The sequence below is a fragment of the Mytilus galloprovincialis genome, chromosome 11 (assembly GCF_965363235.1).
Source record: "Mytilus galloprovincialis chromosome 11, xbMytGall1.hap1.1, whole genome shotgun sequence".
In the NCBI taxonomy this organism is placed as follows: Eukaryota; Metazoa; Mollusca; class Bivalvia; order Mytilida; family Mytilidae; genus Mytilus; species Mytilus galloprovincialis.
Genome location: NC_134848.1, coordinates 86,233,125 through 86,251,796, shown reverse-complemented (window position 1 = coordinate 86,251,796; position 18,672 = coordinate 86,233,125). Strand labels below are relative to the sequence as shown.

Genomic DNA, 18,672 nt, shown 5'->3' with positions numbered 1-18,672 from the left:
ATTTCAAAACCAAATATAAATACATTTTTTTGGCTAAAACATCAAGATGCAACGATTATGGTATCCTGTATCAATGAAGAAAATATGGAAATTTCTGAATAAATTGTACTAATTGTTTTCAAAACAAGCACATATTTAGGAGTTTTATAAGGCCAACTAAAATTAATTAGTAGATTTTCATCCAAAGTTTTGAAAAAAATGGGGTGGGTGGGAGGATTTTATTTTTTAAATTTTATTTAATATGAAACCTTCTTGTGACGTGAACTTCATATATATGCAAGTGTTATAATTAGCTAATACCATGTACAGGTATAAAGAATCGTACATATTTTTTCAAGTTCTTAAATAAATATCTCTGATTGGCAACGACTGTTCTACATGCAATTGCTACTTTAGAAACCTATTTCCAGTAAACAGTAAAATCATGGAGGAATTCTCTGTTCAAGTTCGACTACTTTTTAAGCGATGGTTTGTAGTCCCCATAAAATTATGCAAATGCAATGGTATGCAACACAAGTATAATATGAATGAAATAAGATCTCAAACAGTGTTGGTAATACTAGGGTTGTGCTTTTAAGATTCTCAAGTTATGCAAGACTGAAGCAAATATCATGAATATAATTACAATGTAAAACATGAAGTTGTTTAATGACTCTTTTAAGGGTATTTTGTGTTTTTAAACAAAAACAATAGCCGTGGGTAAATCTAAGGGCTTTCTATGACACAATGTGTTTGTTTGCAGACTTTTTAAACTCAATATACGGTCATAGATCTAACAAGTTTGTGCTTTTGACAGTTTCTTTAATCCAGTTATGTTTTTTTCTTTCGCTTTTGAAATCTTTCAGAGCCCAAATTTGCTGACACAAAGTCAATGTTTTAAAAAAATCCACGGTTTTCTAATGCCAGAAATTTCCAATTTGTCACATACCCTGATTTGCGTTCTTGAACACAGCGTAATACTCGTAACCCGAATATTTCATGTTCTTCTGATAATCTATCTCTATTCTCCGTAGATTGATTGATTGATTGTTGGTTGCTTAACGTCCAGTGGCAAATATTTCATGCATATTCAGGACGAGAACAAGTTCACAATAAATACAATAGGTAGGTTGTTGTAATAGACATGATAGAGGCCATCTAGGATGATGGTCGGGGAAATTTGGACTACCACTGGAAAATGAGGGTATATTGGATAGGGACAGAAATTTGGCCTTGCAACAGGCCACCTACGGACTCCTCAAAGAGTTGTGGCAAGGGTTCTTAACGTGCAAAGAGCGTGGCACTCTCTTTACACGAGGAATCGGATTTAACGTCCCCCTTCTGACCGGACGTGACTGCGAATTTGATACATCCCGCACAGCCAAACGGACGCCCCACTTCAGCAAGCGTTTTACTGCCGGTCGGGAGAAGACCTAGTGACCATATTTCTATACCCCAGTCACCCTTTGGGGGATATTCTCCGTAGATGATATTGTCATCATTGAACAGCAGAATTTGTCAATGAAATCATTTTAAAGTACTCGAAACAAGAAATATGAAAACCGAAATTTGAAACAGGAAGTTCGAATGAAACAAAATTTTTGACGGTTACCGGTAACGGAAACGAACAAAATCCGGAAATCGTAAATTTTTCAAAATAAAAAAATCGGGGCGGACGATTTCAGAGGGGCGGGCGGGGATGAAAATCTATCAATTAATTTTAATTGGCCTAATACTGTTACATTTAAAATGGATTTTAAGAAAAAGTATACTGTTCAGATTATTTTAAGCAGATTTTGCAATAAAATAAAACTAAAAAAATGCTTTCGGTTTCTTATGGTTTCCTGTCGCGTTTAAAAAAAACTTTAATTTAACATTGAAAATAGATTTTAAATATTAACATGAAGCAAGTAACACTAGTAATGGTGTTCATTTATGTCTTTTGAAATATATTGTGCAAAATAAAGAAAATAAAGATTGGTTTCCTGTTTGGTTTCCTGTCACGTAAACAGTGAATCAAAATGTATTAATTTTTTCTTGAAAAACTCAATTGTTCCATTAATACTATTTTAACATCAACACAACCCACAGAATAAAAGTTAAAGTTTTAGAACTTATAAAAAAGGATACAAAAAGAAACCAAAGGCCGAATACCAAATTATGGTCCATATAGCTAACAATTACATCTGGATGTTGAAGAAAAAAATGGAAAAAGGAATCTTAAATAGAATAAATTGCTTCGCTGAGCGCAGCTGGATATGACCCCAGAGGTCGAACCCTGAACAGTTGGGGTAAAAATGGACAAAATATTAGCACTTGAAACAGGTCTGAATTTGGATTGTAATTAAATATTTGACACATAATAGGATTCTGACACAGAATAAGTGTAGTCAAAGAACTTAGAATTTGATATATATATGATTTGAATTTATATTCCTTCTTTTGCTTTTGTGAAATTCACTATGCTGTTGTGAATTGATTCCCCTTCCCCTTTATACGGTATCTTTTTATTGCACAAAAAATTTATATATTTGAAGAAATTTTCTTTTAAATTTCTGAAATCTGAAAAAAAATGTCTCCCTCCCACAATTTTTTATTTACCCCCACCCCCACCTTTCCCTTTTCCTCAAGATATAGTCATTATTTCAATTCAAATTTCTAATCATGCTAATGGGGTTAACAACTATAATAACCCATTTAAATACATTGTACTTTCAATGTGATTGGATTACCTCCCTTCCACTGCTTTAAAATTGTCTCAATTGTCTGGAAACCCTTGTTTTACCCTCTTTTTTGCCCCCAATTCCTAATTGGTTAGAGCCAAAACCCCAAAGCTCAATCCTTACCATCCCTTTGTGGTATGGAAACTTGTGATATAATTTAAGAGACATGATCGGAGAGATTCATACACTTGAACATGTTAAACAGTACACAAGTTTATTGTCTGGAAACTACTAAAATGCTTATTTGGGCCCCTAATTCCTAAACTGTTGGGACCATAACCCCAAAAATCAATCCCTACCTTCGATTTGTGGTTATAAACCTTGTGTATAAATTTCACGGATTTCTATTTATTTATATTAGATTTGTGGTTATAGACCTTGTGTATAAATTTCATGGATTTCTATTTATTTATATTAAAGTTATTGTCCAGAAACCATCTGACATCTGTCAACATTGACGATGTGATACCATTTTACGACCACAAATATTTTTTACTGTCATATTAAATTGAATAGTATGGCCTTCAACAATGAGCAAAACTCTTATTGCATAGTCAGATACAAAAGGCTTCGAATGATGTAAATGTAAAACAATTCAAACGACAAAACTAACGGCCTGATTTATGTACAATACAATGAACGTCCAAAAATATGGGAATGAGAGAAGAGGGAACTTATAAGGAAGTTATGAGATATGGCAGTAATTTTCAGCCGAAACGTGCTTGTCAGATTAGTGATAAATTATAAAAAAAGGAGATGTTGTACATTGTAGGATTGTCAATGAGACCAATCGCCACAAGAGACCAAATGTCACAGAAATTAACAATCATAAGTCACTGTACGACCTTCAACAATTAAGCAATGCTATAAAGGGCCTTAAAAAACAATATCATGACTGTTGAAATGGAAAATTTTGATCATATCGCGCAGAATTTTAGTATAAGGTTAGGCAGATCCTGCTTACGACTCTTGTCATGTTAACTAGTGTGTTTTGTTTGTTATGCATCAATTTTTCATTTGTCAAGGGTTGATTGTATTTAAGCACTGAATCTTTTGCACTGAGTGAATAAATTAGCCAGTTACTGATAGAATTATATACAGATATATATATTCTCTGATTTATGATTAGTCAAATTGAATGTTAGTCTAATACTAATTGTCTTATAAATGTTATCTTAACAGACAAGAAATTGAGGATGAATACCATTTCTTCTCAATCTGTCCATACTATACATCATTGAGGGATACCTGTATATACAAAGTATTAATAAAAATCTTAATTTCAATTTTATTAAATTGCAGTCCACTATAACCATGATAACACTGAAGAATTTGACTGCACTTTTAAATAGCAGTCTACCAGTCATTATAAAAATCACCATAAAGTATATTAATGATTGTTTTTTTATTGAGAACATCTGTATAACTTGTATTTCTTTTAATGTGCAACCTAATTTTTGTTTGTGTTCTTTTTTCAATTGTTCATGAACATTAATAATGTGTTAACTGTTGATATTTATAGTCTTTTTTTTCTTCGCTGTGAATACCACTGTCACTCAAATATAATTAGGCCACCTTTAAAAGAATGTCTGTTTCCTCTCCCCCGGGTCTACCCTTTGTAAACAGACCAGGAAGGCAGGTTCTTTTTTTTTTTTTTTTTTTTTTTTTAACTGGATGTGATTGTCATAGCATGGTCACATGAATGGTTTGACTTGTCCAGTCCAGGCCACTTATCAGTTGATTGTGCTCAATTTGAGTGTATTTATTTAGATTATCAATCCTTCTGCTTTCAAGCACTTTCCAAAAATGGAAACAAATTATTTTCAGGAAAAAAATAATTTCGATTTTTTTGTGGAAAATAATTTTTTGACCCGGGGGCTTATTTTTGACACGGGTGGGGGGAAGGGAAACAAACATATTTTTAATTTTGGCCTTATAATCAATTTAACTATTGTCAGTTTATTGTCTTAATTTTGTTAGTCCAAATAATTATGACGTCTTGAAAGGCTATTATAAAAGAAAAAAATTATAATAGCCTTTCAAGACGTCATAATTATTTGGACTATAATTTTGTATGCCATAACCATTTAATGTAAATGTGTTTGTGCTAATAAATATTGTCTATTGTCTTAAATAGAAAACACTCAATACTTCAATATCAAAAAAATTAACCTTATAGATGGAATCTTTCGTTATACTTTGAATTAAGGAATCAAACTCTGTAGTACCAACTGTAACAAATACAGTTTTAGACATTGCCAGCAAGCACCTGCTGTTCGTAAATCGGTTCCGGATTTGACTTTAATTTTAGTCCGATTTTTTAAAACATTTTTTGGCTTATATGCTGTTTTTACTGTTATTTTTTAATAAATTTTTAATTTTTCCGCTAAAATTTGTTGTTGATACTGATAAAACAACATTCCAAGACTATAATTCATCTTTATTTTTATTACCTTGACCTTACTTTTTAACCAATCAGGTCACGGATAAAATTAAGCCCACTCCGATTACCGAAATGGATTTTACAAACAAAACAAATCAAACCTGAGTGTAAATTTACATATAAAGGTATATTCTACTTTAAGATAGAAACAAAATACAGTAAGCTTTATGACAAAAGATCATTTTACACAACCAACTAGTCCTTTTTACATTTAACAATTTCCTGACTTCGTTTTTCACAAACGAACTTATCGACCCTGCTTTTGTTTGTTTCTTTTTCTTTCAACGTCTGTCATATTGTCTTGAAAGGTGTGGAATGCAATGAGTAATCAAGAAACCTCGTCCTCTTTCATGTAAATAAGATTTAACATTTCGTACAATATCATGTTTGATGGGGGGATAGGAACTTTATCGGGTCTTATCTATTTAAAAGCTTCTAAGATGCGAAGGCCATAGTTTGCAACATCTATAGGATGTGCCAGCCAGGCCACCACACTGTGATAGCCTCTTTACTTTGTTATATTGTATTATACTTTTTAGAGACGTATCGTCCATAATTATAAAAATATAATAATGCAACATAGTTATGACATCGATATATTTTAGTATTTACATTATAAATAGGAAATAGTTGCCGTTAAAATGTCACATAACCAGATAACACAGACTCTTTATTTTATTTATATGTCCATATATACTATGGTGTATTTTTAACTATTTTACATGATTTATTATACACTACATGTATATAAATAAGATATAGCTGAGAGGGTGATAGAGCAGATTGGAACCACGAAAAAACATTGTCGCCCGCGTCGAAGCCATGGCTGACAATGCTTTTTTGAGGGGTACCAATCTGCTCTATCACCCTCTCAGCTACGTGTTATCATGGTTATTGAATTTATTATACTGAATGTCCTATCATCATGATCATTATTGTCTTTTAGTTTTGCAGATTTTAAAATTGTATTTTTAAAGTATTTTCTATGACATCTCGACACGTTACGGGTATTAGAAAAAACAACAAAAGTTAGGCAAGATGTTTTATTTTTTTTTATTTTGACAGTTAAATAATAAAATCTGAGCCAAAAGGTAAAACTGAAGCATTGTATTTAATTACTTGATGTACATTCAATTCAGTGTCCTTTAAATTGTTGATTTTTTATTGGTCTGGACGAGAGGGTAACATTAAAAAAAGTTGTCACCTGCTCAGCCATGTGATAAAGTAAAGTAATACCCTCGTATTAGCCAATCAAATTATGGCATTTCAACTTGAAGTATAATACATGTAATAATAATATGGTGTATATTTTACAGTATTTGTGAATATTCATGTTGTGATTTGTGATTGCTAGGAATGGAGTCCAGCCATCTGCCAGTCAGTCCAGACCTTGATGAACCTCCACCAACATGGACCAGTGGGGCTGCATTTCAGATCAAAACAGAGGTACACACCAATCAAGTGCATAATAAAAATTGAGAATGGAAATGGAAAATATGTCAAAGAGACAACAACCGGACCAAAGAGCAGACAACAGGCTCAGGCCATCAATGTTTGAAATAACAAAAGTTACTGAAATAAAAAAAAAAAAGTTAAGAATACAACCTCAAATTAATTTATTGAAACTTATGGTTAACACCCAATTTTTGTTCAACACAATGTTTGATGACTTTTTTCACATGTTTAATTATTTTTTTAATACATGTAGTGTATGTTAGTGTGTGGAATATCTTATCATGTTCTTATTTTACACAGGATGAGAATGACAGTATCATCATGGATGAAGATTCTAAGGGAGGTAACCCAATTATTACGGGAAACTTGGTGGAGGACATAGTAACAGCACAGGTTGAGGCTATAGCTGAACAAACTATAGGTTTGTACATTGTGTGCTTCATGTTCAACTTCAAGATATTTACGAGAAAATATCTGTTAATATTTTTATACAACCGCAAAAAAATAATTTTGCGTTCGTTACGTACAATGTATATAAGTATCACATTGTCGTTGTCCGGCCTCATCATCAGGGTCGTCTTCAGCATTGCATTCATTAACATGACCTAATGACTAAGGCAAGTAGGCGAGTCCTGGACACATGCACATGAAAATTTGTTTGGCCTCATCAGTTCCAAAAATGCATCAAGATCATTTACTGTTGTAAAAACTTACACATGACTTAGGATATATCATTATCTTTGTATTAAAAGATTATAATTAATATAAATTTATTATGGTTTCCTTGGTATATTTTGTTATGGAGACTGACAGGGTTTCCCCTGGGTCAATTATTTTTTTGCCACCTCTTTCGCAAAACAATATATTTTTTGCTACTGTATTATTTTTTTCACCAAGTAACATAAATATATTTTTCGTTTAAAATTTACCTTTTTTTCGACCCCCCCCCCCCACCCTTTCCCTCAAATAAGATGAGTTTGCCCCATTGTGTCTATGATTATTCTCTTTAGCTTATTTTAGAGTCTACATTTTAATGAATAAACACTAAACATTTACTTTAAAACAACAGAAATTTTTTTAACTTAAAAGGGAAAAATATTCATTGTATTTTAAACAACTTTTCTAAATGAGGGGACCACTATACTTTTAATAAATGAAAAAGTCCAGGAATATAACAAAATTAATGGACATGTTTTGATCATATAATACCAGTATAGTTGGTAGGGAAAGTTTCTTTGAAAGAAAAATACTGATGTGCCCTTTTGTACTAAGAAGTGGTTTTTACAACAAAACAAAAGGTTTTATCAAATGAAATTGATCCCTCATTTCATGTGTAGTCATTACATTGAAGGGTTACTCCAATTCGAGGAGTTGTTCCCAACCTTTTGGATAAATTTTTTTCATAACAACACGTTTTTTTTTTCTTGGCCATCGTAAATGAAAAAGTTGAGACATACAACTATGATTGAAACACGCGTGTCACTCGAACGACTTGAAAGTTGTCTCTCTAATCAATTACCTATATTAAAGTCAAAGGATAATTAAAGTTTTAAATCCGAGATTTTTCTTGCTTTTGAACATTTTCCGTCACAACAACAGCTTTTCTCAACTATCTTTAAAAGGAGAGGAGACGTGGAAAGTTTGCTTCCAACACGTGCGTCGCAAAGTGGTAAATAAATTGTGTATGTGACATTTACAGATATCATTTTGTCAAACAATTCAATCAACACCTTTATTAATTAGTCCTTTAGGCCATAATAAATAATAGGTTTGTTTGCCCAAACGCTACCTACCCAGAAAAAAGCTGTCTACTCAAATTCTTTTATTGTCCTGATTTGAAGAAGTTTTTTTTTAATCAAATAGGCATGAAGACTAATAAACATCTGATACTTCAATTTCTTTTTTGGAAAAAATAAAAATAAAATGCCTACCTACCTACCCACTGTCTCAACCTTGGGGTAGGGTTTGGGCAAACCAAAATATTTTTAAGTGTGGCCTTATTGTCGATAGCTAAAATGCAATCAGCTGATTATTGATTTTCTGTCCAAATCTTAATGAGGTCAAGGTGAATTCCGAGTATTGTCTGATCGGGTAAAGTCTGAGAAACTCGAAAAAAAGTAAATAAACAAGATGGAGGAAAATAAATCGTTATATATATCTCTTTCGCCATATTCTTTTGCAAATGACGAATTTTTATCCCCCCAATTATTATTTTTTCACAAATTGCAAAAATGGTGACCGCCAGCGGAAACCCTGAAGACTGAACTTATCAGTCATGTAGCAATGAAATCTCACTGTATGAAATCCAATGCCCAAAATAGAGGAGTCCTTCACAAATGCATAGTGATAAGCTTACTTGTGGTAGGATGGTGATAATCCTAGTTCAGTTTTCAACACTGGGAGATAATAACCTTACTTGTGGTAGGATGGTGATAATCCTAGTTCAGTTTTCAGCACTGAGAGATAATAACCTTACTTGTGGTAGGATGGTGATAATCCTAGTTCAGTTGTCATGGTGATAATCCTAGTTCAGTTGTCATGGTGATAATCCTAGTTCAGTTTTCAACACTGGGACCAAATGAAGATCATTACATATACACTGCTCCATGAAATATTGAATGTAAGGAAACCTTAAGCAAATATTGTTATATTGGATGACAACATATCAATATGTACCATGACTCCCAGTGGTGTAAATGACTTAATCCATGTGAGCTAATTTCTAATTTACAGATCTGGCAGAAGGAACTGGAGTTTGGACTGAAAGCAACGAGGTTTCCATGGAAACTACTTCAACACCACACAGCACAGAGGGTGAGAACAATTGTTCAATAGTTCAGCAAATTTTGACCTTTACTATTTACCTTTCACCCAACCTATCAGGGTTACACTGTTTACTTTTGACCCAACTCACCAAGGTTATATATTAACCTTTGACCTGACTCATCAAGGTCATCTATATTTACTGTTGACACAACAATCATGACAAAAGGGTTACATATTAACCTTTGACCTGACTCATCAAGGTCATCTATATTTACTGTTGACACAACAATCATGACAAAAGGGTTACATATTAACCTTTGACCTGACTCATCAAGGTCATCTATATTTACTGTTGACACAACAATCATGACAAAAGGGTTACATATTAACCTTTGACCTGACTCATCAAGGTCATCTATATTTACTGTTGACACAACAATCATGACAAAAGGGTTACATATTAACCTTTGACCTGACTCATCAAGGTCATCTATATTTACTGTTGACACAACAATCATGACAAAAGGGTTACATATTAACCTTTGACCTGACTCATCAAGGTCATCTATATTTACTGTTGACACAACAATCATGACAAAAGGGTTACATATTAACCTTTGACCAAATTCATCATGGTTACTTCTTTGACCTCACTCATCAGAGTAACTAACATGTATGTAACAGAGGTCTTTGAAATCCTTGAAAGTTCCTGAAAATGATGTCTATAGATTTAAGAACTTGAAATAACTTCAATTCCATATCAATGCATGTCATGTGCCCAAAATATTTGTGTGTATGAAGTGATGTGTAATCATGCATCCATTTACTACATCTATGTACAACAGGTACAATGTACAATGATATGAAACATTCAAACAGTACCAGACTGTCATAAAATATTCCAATTCTAATTGTATACTAGCTTGAGGTTAAATCCATGAACATGATGAAAACTGAGGTTTTTGTTTAATAAATCCTTATAATTAGAAGTAATTCATTGTATTTTAATTAGAATTTAGAGCATTTCATGTAGGTTTCTGTGGTATTATAGAACAATTGAATATTGAATGAGATTATGTTTATTTGATGTTTTACTTTTTTAAATTTATTTTTTTTACAGATGAAATAAATGTTGCCCCAGCAATACCAGTAACTGATATTCACAGTACAGAAATGGTCACTACAGAGTTACCTCCCACTAATATGACAGAGAATTTCAGATCGTACATGGGACATTTATCTGATCTCAGACATCAGGACGTTGTTGAAATGTACTCATCAGAAGACAGTGATACAGGTGAAAGGTCATGGATAGGTCCTCGACCCTGTCGTCATGGTAACCCTCGACAACCAGTAATTAGAGAGAATTGTAACATTGCTCCTCCACAACCTTCAGATGATAATCAGGACAGTAGATTGTATGACTCCCTCAATCCTTATTCTCTCTTTAATCTTCCCACTCCTGCTTCAGTCCGTTCTAATCAGCATTATCACGTTCGTCCAGAAGAAAGAACGAGTGGAAACGACAGCCGACAATTCAATAGACATCGTAATGTGCCCTTCCACCAGAGGGAGCCTCCACACAATGATCTGTTCTCTGATTCTTCTGATTCATCAGTGATTAATCATCTTTATCGAGGTGACAGATTGAGTGCTTTCCATGGAGAAGTTCCTAGTATTAATAACAATTCTGATCATTGTTCAGTTATTCATCCCTTTGGTGAACACAGTGGGCCCATGTGTCGACCTTGTGCTAGAAAACCATGGCAACCACGTGGCCCAAGTCATCAGGTCTCTGGTTTAGATCTCTCTAGTGAATCTTCTCGTAGTCGTGCACTAAATGAACAAATTCAAACCACACCATCTTCTAACACGGGTGCTAATTCTGAACTTCTTATGGACATGGATGAAGGTCAGGGTCAACCAATGTCTATGTATGAAATGTCAAGGTCAGCCTTTAGACGGTACCAACAAAATAAAAACACAAGTGGCGAAGATTCTGTAGGGACAGCTGGTGACAATAATGAACAGGGTCAAGAATCCTTTGAGTTCAGAGGTCAATCACCTGTTGTACCGGAGGTCAACTTATCCTCAGGGTCAGAAGACAGTGACGTAGAAGTTCTACATATCGAGACAAACAGGTTAGAAATAGTATGATCAGTGTTCTCCCCAAGCCGTTTTAGTGCTGGGGTATTTAAATGTATTGTTGTGGAATGTAAAGTTAAAACATCATGTACATATGAAAAATTTAGGTTAAGAAAGGATAAATAATTGTATCGCTATTTAATGAAATTTTCCTTTGATCTTTACTGACTAATAAGTTCCTTTCTCAGCAGAGTCGAGCGATATGAAAAATTTTCACTAGAAACTATGGGAGCATGTGCGTTGTCAATGAAATTACCAATGTCTTCATCATCTTCATAGGTAAAATAGCGATATAAACAGATTATCATTGGTCATCTCAATATGCTGAACTGGATTGAATTTCTCACTTTCATCAGACCAACTCAAGTCAGAAAATCAATCTTGTTGAAATGAACAACAATAATCAAGGTTGGCAAAAAAGCGGTCAATACAAGTATTGACCATGCCAGTGGTAAATACCGGTAATTACCGGGAAATACTGGCAAATACTGGGAAATACCGGCAAATACTGGTCGATTGAAATTTTTGAGTGGTCATTACTATAAAAACCATTCTTTACCTGGTCAATTATAATTACTATTAATAATTAAATATAGAAAGTGTTCAAATCATTTTTAATGCTTTCAATTCTATTTCTATTGTAAATTCAAACAGGGATCTATTTTGATTAATGTGTAGTAAAAGATTAAAACTTTTTGTCCCTGCTTCCAAATTGCTATTTCCAGCATGAAGAATGTTTTGTCACACAGTCAAATAGACAGGAAATAATTTATTGTTGAAGGGAGTCTTCATACATGTATATCACTTTTATCAATGTTTATTACTTTCAACCCATGTACTGTCAACTTTTATTGGGGGCTGTTGTTTTAGTAATTAAAATTTCACACATAGCAATGCCAGGTGATAAGTAAAAAGACACATTTTAATTACCTGTAAAATCATACATTTTGAATAAAAAATATATTGGGCTTAAATTAAAATATTGTTTGTTTGCAGTTTACCGACCGACCCTTGAAAATCCTCCCGACTGTGAAAATTTTATTGCTTTAAATTTGAAGAAATTTTTTTTAATACTTCTATTGACGTGATCCGGAACTTTGTGTCCTTTCCGGAAATGATTTAAAGTCTGGGTCAATTACGCATTTCAAGTTCGGTTTTTCTTAGCTTCCCGTCAAGCGTTCATGTGACCATTTAATGATAAAGCACATGGAAATTGTTTACAGGTATCCATGAAGTCACGGAGGAGTACTTTACGCTGTCGTCTCGTGTCAATTTTAAGACAAATAACAAACAAAAAAGTTTATTAGTAAACTGTTTATACAGATTCAGGCACATGTAGGTGGCACGGTAGTATTTCCTGGCCCATAAGGGATAATGATAGCCTTTTTAGAATTTTCACCACTTTCTAACACTGCAAAAAATTCTACATTCACAGTTAACTGAAGTACTTTCATTTTACTATTCAGAAATGAATTTGAATATGTATCATGACCGTTTACTTTTTTTGCTATTTTTAAAAACCTAAGGCCACTAGTACTTTTAGGTATTTTATGGTGCAGTGAATACAAAATTTAAAAAAATTCTCAAAAATTCATTTTCATCTGTATGTAAAATTATTTCATATTTTTCTACACCTGATTCATCCCTCAGTTTGGGAAAGTATGTTCAGTTGATACTGTATTTTTTGTCCAATCACACTGTTTAGATACATTTACCTAAGTAGGGTACACAAAAGAGCAACCTAAATTCTGGAATGCAAATACTACCGTGCCACCTGTAATGATGTGTGATGATATCATTGACGATGATGCAGCGGATATTCATAACTGACACGATAACCATTCTGTCTCAAACAAATCGGGTACAGAATCTGTGGAGCCTGACTTTATGGAACCAATTTCAGTGGTTAAATAATTCGACAGCAGCTTGAAGTATGGCATATTTTCTACAAATCGTTGTGAAGACGACAAAGATGAAACCACTCCTCCGTGACTTAAATCTTTATGGATATCTGTAAACACGCCTGTACGGAGGAAGGGCTCATTTGAAATGTTAATGGATATATATCATGCCAAATCAATAAGAAGCAACCCTAACTACACAAAGATGTAGAGAAAATGAATGGTTAGCTTGAAAAATAAATATACTCTCTCTATATTAAATCTATCTTCGATTGCAATGAGTATATATGCTCCTTTAGGATAAGGGGGGCTGCCCCACTCATTGCAATTATTCTCTTTCTTACAATATTAAATATACCCAAACTTTGTGGCCTGTGTGAATTCAATTAAAACATGTCCTTAGGAGCTATGCTGCCAATTTTTATACGCCCGTCGTCTTTTAGACGGGACGTATTATGGTATACCGTTGTCCGTCCGTCCGTCTGTCCGTCCGTCCGTCCGTCTGTCCGTCCGTCCGTCCGTCCGTCGTCCACACTTCGGACAATAACTCAAAAACGCTTTCACCAATTTCCATGAAACTTAAGTGAATTGTTTATATCTATTGACGTAAGCTCCCTTTCGTTTTTTTTTAATTTCAGATTTTAAGTTTTGGATTTATGGGGCTTTATTCATAAAAAAGGGGGGATTTTCAACACTTCGGACAATAACTCAAAAAGGCTTTCACCAATGTCCATGAAACTTTGGTGAATTGTTTATATCTATTGATGTAAGCTCCCTTTCAATTTTTATAAATTTCAGATTTTAAGTTTTCGATTTATGGGGCTTTATTCATAAAAAAAGGGGGATTTTCAACACTTCGGACAATAACTCAAAAAGGCTTTCACCAATGTCCATGAAACTTTGGTGAATTGTTTATATCTATTGATGTAAGATCCCTTTCAATTTTTATAAATTTCAGATTTTAAGTTTTGGATTTATGGGGCTTTATTCATAAAAAAAAGGGGGATTTTCAACACTTTGGACAATAACTCAAAAAGGCTTTCACCAATGTCCATGAAACTTTGGTGAATTGTTTATATCTATTGATGTAAGCTCCCTTTCAATTTTTATAAATTTCAGATTTTAAGTTTTGGATTTATGGGGCTTTATTCATAAAAAAAGGGGGATTTTCAACACTTTGGACAATAACTCAAAAAGGCTTTCACCAATGTCCATGAAACTTTGGTGAATTGTTTATATCTATTGATGTAAGCTCCCTTTCAATTTTTATAAATTTCAGATTTTACATTTCCGTGTTATGAATTTTTATGCTTAAAAAAGGGGGGATTTTCCAATTTTGGGACAATAACTAACTCTTTCACAAAATTTTATGCAACTTTAATAAATTGTTTATATCTATTGACATAAGCTCCCTTTCCATTTTTATAAATTTTAGATTTTACGTTTTCTTAAGTAATGAATTTTTATACTTTAAAAAGGGGGATTTTATGAAACTTTGGTGAATATATTAATGTAACATCCCTTTTGATTTGTATATATATTTCTAGTTGATCATATAAATTCATTTAAAGCATAAAAGACAAGTTAAAAGAGCAACGGGCGTATCATGCGCTAAAGCGCAGCCCTTTATTTTTTATGCATTAAAAACATTTCAGTACAGACCATTTACTTTTAATGGGGTGCTATGGATTTCGCCCCAAACTTTAGATTTCTTTGGTTCTCATTAAAGCCTGGCAAAAATATAACCTTATCACATATAATTAAATATTGTTAGAAATATGAAAACAGTCGAATGTCTTGATACTTTTTTTTCAAGTTGCCTTTTTTTCAATTGAGGAAGATTCAATGGTTATTTTTTTTATTAAAAATACACTCTTTAATACATTGTCTTATAAATCTTTAATATCTACATTTTTCTGATGAAAATACTCATGAAAACATTCTAGTCAAGAAGCATACATGTCTGAATATATTTCTTTAAAACAGTTCTAGTCATAATGACATTCCTTGTTTATAAGTGTTCCAGTATTTAATAATTATACCATATTTTATGTCATAAATTGGATAATGACACTATGTTAAAGTTTCAGTTTTGGTTAAAAAGTTTTTTATCTGAAAATGCCTGTTCATTTGATGTTGGTTTTCAGCATGTCCAGTGTTTGTTGTTTTAAAATGTTTTTTTTTTTCTTCACAAGAAACTTGGTTTAGTGTAACTGCTTGTTTAAACTGTATTTTGGCTGATAAAATAAAATATTTTTCCTACCTACCGACCCTTCAGTCTGAAGGTACAGTCGGAAAACTGCAAACAAACATATTTTTAAGGTTGGCCTTGAATTATAAATGTTGAAATAATATGTAATTTTTACATATATCTTGAGTATACAATATCATAATAACTAATAACTAAATTTTAAATCAGTAGGAATAAGTGTTATAAATGAATAAAACATATCAAATTAATTAATTTTAAAAACTGACACATACATAAAAATTAAAGTTTATGTATATATAACTTTTTATCAAGTTTTTACTTAAATTAATAGTAAAAACAACCATGAAAATTTTAATTGACCAGTATTTGCCAGTATTGACCACTTGGGGAGTATTGTCCGGGGCGGTAAATACCGGTAAATACCACTGGTAAATACCGGGGGTGGTATTTACCGCCCAACCTTGACAATAATTTATAAATATCCTGTATAAAAAACACATTGAAACAACTTCATTTTGCATTTTTTCACACTTTATTCCAAAAAATATTGATATAGACTGTTCACCAACACATGATACAGGAAGTAGTGAACATCATTTATTTGTTTTGCTCCTACTTTATCTGTCACATATAACAATAAAATAATAACATGTAGAATTAGCCCATAATGTACATAGAAACTGGTATTAAATGATTGAAGCTGAAAGACCAGAGATCACTATAGAATCCTTGTTGAAAGTTGCTATTGAATAATGAAATTGAAAAAGGAAGGGGTATATTTGGTCTGTGTCTCATATCAGAACTGAGACAATATTGAGAAGGACCTGTTTATGTAGTACTAAACTTCCAGGAACTAGGGCAATTTAAACTTACATGTATTATTTAAACTTAAGACAAAATTAAAACTTACACAAAATAGGCATAAACATGATGAAGGCTTGAGGCTGCAAAATTTAGCATACATTTTGTACATGTAGATAATAATAATTAAACTCAACTTGATACATGTACATGATGTATGTATATATTATTTATGTTTTTTAGACCCAGAAGATTAGAGTCTAATCATTGCTAATGCTTGCTACAGTTGTACTTGTACAAGTAGTACCCCTTACTGTATGTAGATATTAATTCTGTTTATGTTTTGTAGACCCAGGAGAAGATTAGAGTCTAATGGTCGTGCTACAGTTGTTGTAGATCTTACAGAATCAGATGATGGTATGTTATTTGGCTGCAGAAAATATCATCATATCACCCTTGACAACTAATTGTAAAACTTCATATAGACATATTATCACCCATCTATGTTACTACCTCTGGAAAGCTGTTTCTTGTCCTCTCAAATTAAACATTACTTTCAGTAAAAATGTTAATTAAAGTACAAGAGCTTTTCTTGAAATACTATCCAAGGTATTCAGAGGCGGATTAAGGGGGGGGCCAGCTTAGGAGAAAAAAATTTGGTTGATTATATAGGGAATCACTGAAGCATGACGGGGGCAGGCCCCCTCTTAGGCAGCCAGTGGGCCCCCACTTATAAAAATTTCTAGATCTGCCACTGGTATTCCAAGTCTTATGAAATGGGAACTTCTCACAAAATCGATGCCATCATCACCTTTGAAAACATCATAACCTTGATCACAAATTATAAATTACCCTCACTCTGAAAACATCATAACCTTGATCACAAATTATAAATTACCCTCACTCTGAAAACATCATAACCTTGATCACAAATTATAAATTACCCTCACTCTGAAAACATCATAACCTTGATCACAAATTATAAATTACCATCACTCTTGGCAACAACCTTACAAAATACTAACTCCTCATTACTCATGTCATCCAACTTTGCAATAGGTTCCACTCTTCACATATAACATTACATTATACTGTGGATTCATTTATTTTTGTGGGTATCAATTATCGTGGATTGAGGAAAACTTACATGTTCGTAGATATTTGAATTCGTGGTTTTGCCGAAGTCTGCATACAAGCCATCAGAAAATTTGTCATTCGTTGAACATTTAATTTCGTGGTTCAACTGTTACCACGAAATCCACGAAAATTGGTATCCAACTAATAATTATGAATCCACAGTATCACCTTTTGCAACTCAAAAAATCAAGTCATCATCACACTGAGCAATATTTTCACTAATTTTCATCTCATCATCCATGATTACAATTGAGTTAATATGACATGATTATTATCATTATCTTTGACTACAATTTACAAAATACCACAATATATGTGTATTTTCACATTGGGCCACAATTCACAATAAAGCACATAACAATTATATCCTGACCTTCATATCTTACAGCTGATCCTGTAGAAACTCCAACCATGGCAACACCAGTAGATGTTCCTCCTGTTGTCCAATCATCTGAAGTTGCTAAGGACACACCTACCTCTAGTAACCATAACAACAACACAACTCAAGAACAGACAACTCCAGGAATGTTCAATGGAATACCAAGAATGCCACGACAGGCTTGGAGACAACCACCCCCTGCTCATGTACATGTAGACCCCAGAGTATCTCAAGGAGGTTGTAGGTCACATGACCATGATAGGCAGTCATGTGGTCATAATTGTCAACAGGTACACGAAAAACCATGAATTAGGAGATAACTGTATAGTATTTTAAACTCCAACAGCATTATTTGGGGATAAGATTGTCAGAAATGAAGTTTACTGGCAACAATTTAGCAGAGCCAGTAAAAGGGTATTTGCCACCATCACATCCAAAATTGATACAAAATCCATTCTAATGAAACTAACAGAAAAGATCTGCACTTGCAAATGTGAATTGATGCAATGAAAATTAGTGACATTATCCAATCAAAATGAACATTACAAAAGATGTTGCATTAGAATTTACAATAATTGTTAAAATGACTGGAATGAGATGACTTATACCTATTACACTGATTGCTATGACGTATTAGTAAAGTGACAATATCACAAGTGGAATTAATCTGATCATTTTACTATCATGACTCTTCTGAATTTATACAACAAATTCTTAAAGCAAATGTTTTA

The 18,672-nt window shown here is 33.0% G+C and overlaps 2 protein-coding genes across 2 annotated transcripts in view; one reads left to right on the top strand and one right to left on the bottom strand.

Moving 5' to 3' along the window:
* The window catches only part of LOC143052973 (UDP-N-acetylglucosamine transferase subunit ALG13-like), a 22,323-nt gene extending 16,952 nt beyond the window's left edge, over nt 1-5,371 (bottom strand). The window contains exon 1 of the mRNA XM_076226151.1: nt 5,355-5,371. The gene's annotated coding sequence lies outside the window, so the exon portion shown is untranslated. The remainder of the gene's footprint in view (nt 1-5,354) is intronic.
* Nucleotides 5,165-18,672, top strand: part of LOC143052972 (uncharacterized) — a 27,474-nt gene continuing 13,966 nt past the window's right edge. Inside the window, exons 1-7 of the mRNA XM_076226149.1 lie at nt 5,165-5,270; nt 6,500-6,591; nt 6,901-7,021; nt 9,334-9,414; nt 10,487-11,507; nt 16,775-16,842; nt 17,951-18,231. Coding sequence (XP_076082264.1) covers nt 6,502-6,591; nt 6,901-7,021; nt 9,334-9,414; nt 10,487-11,507; nt 16,775-16,842; nt 17,951-18,231 — 1,662 coding nt within the window. The 5' untranslated portion in view covers nt 5,165-5,270; nt 6,500-6,501. The remainder of the gene's footprint in view (nt 5,271-6,499; nt 6,592-6,900; nt 7,022-9,333; nt 9,415-10,486; nt 11,508-16,774; nt 16,843-17,950; nt 18,232-18,672) is intronic.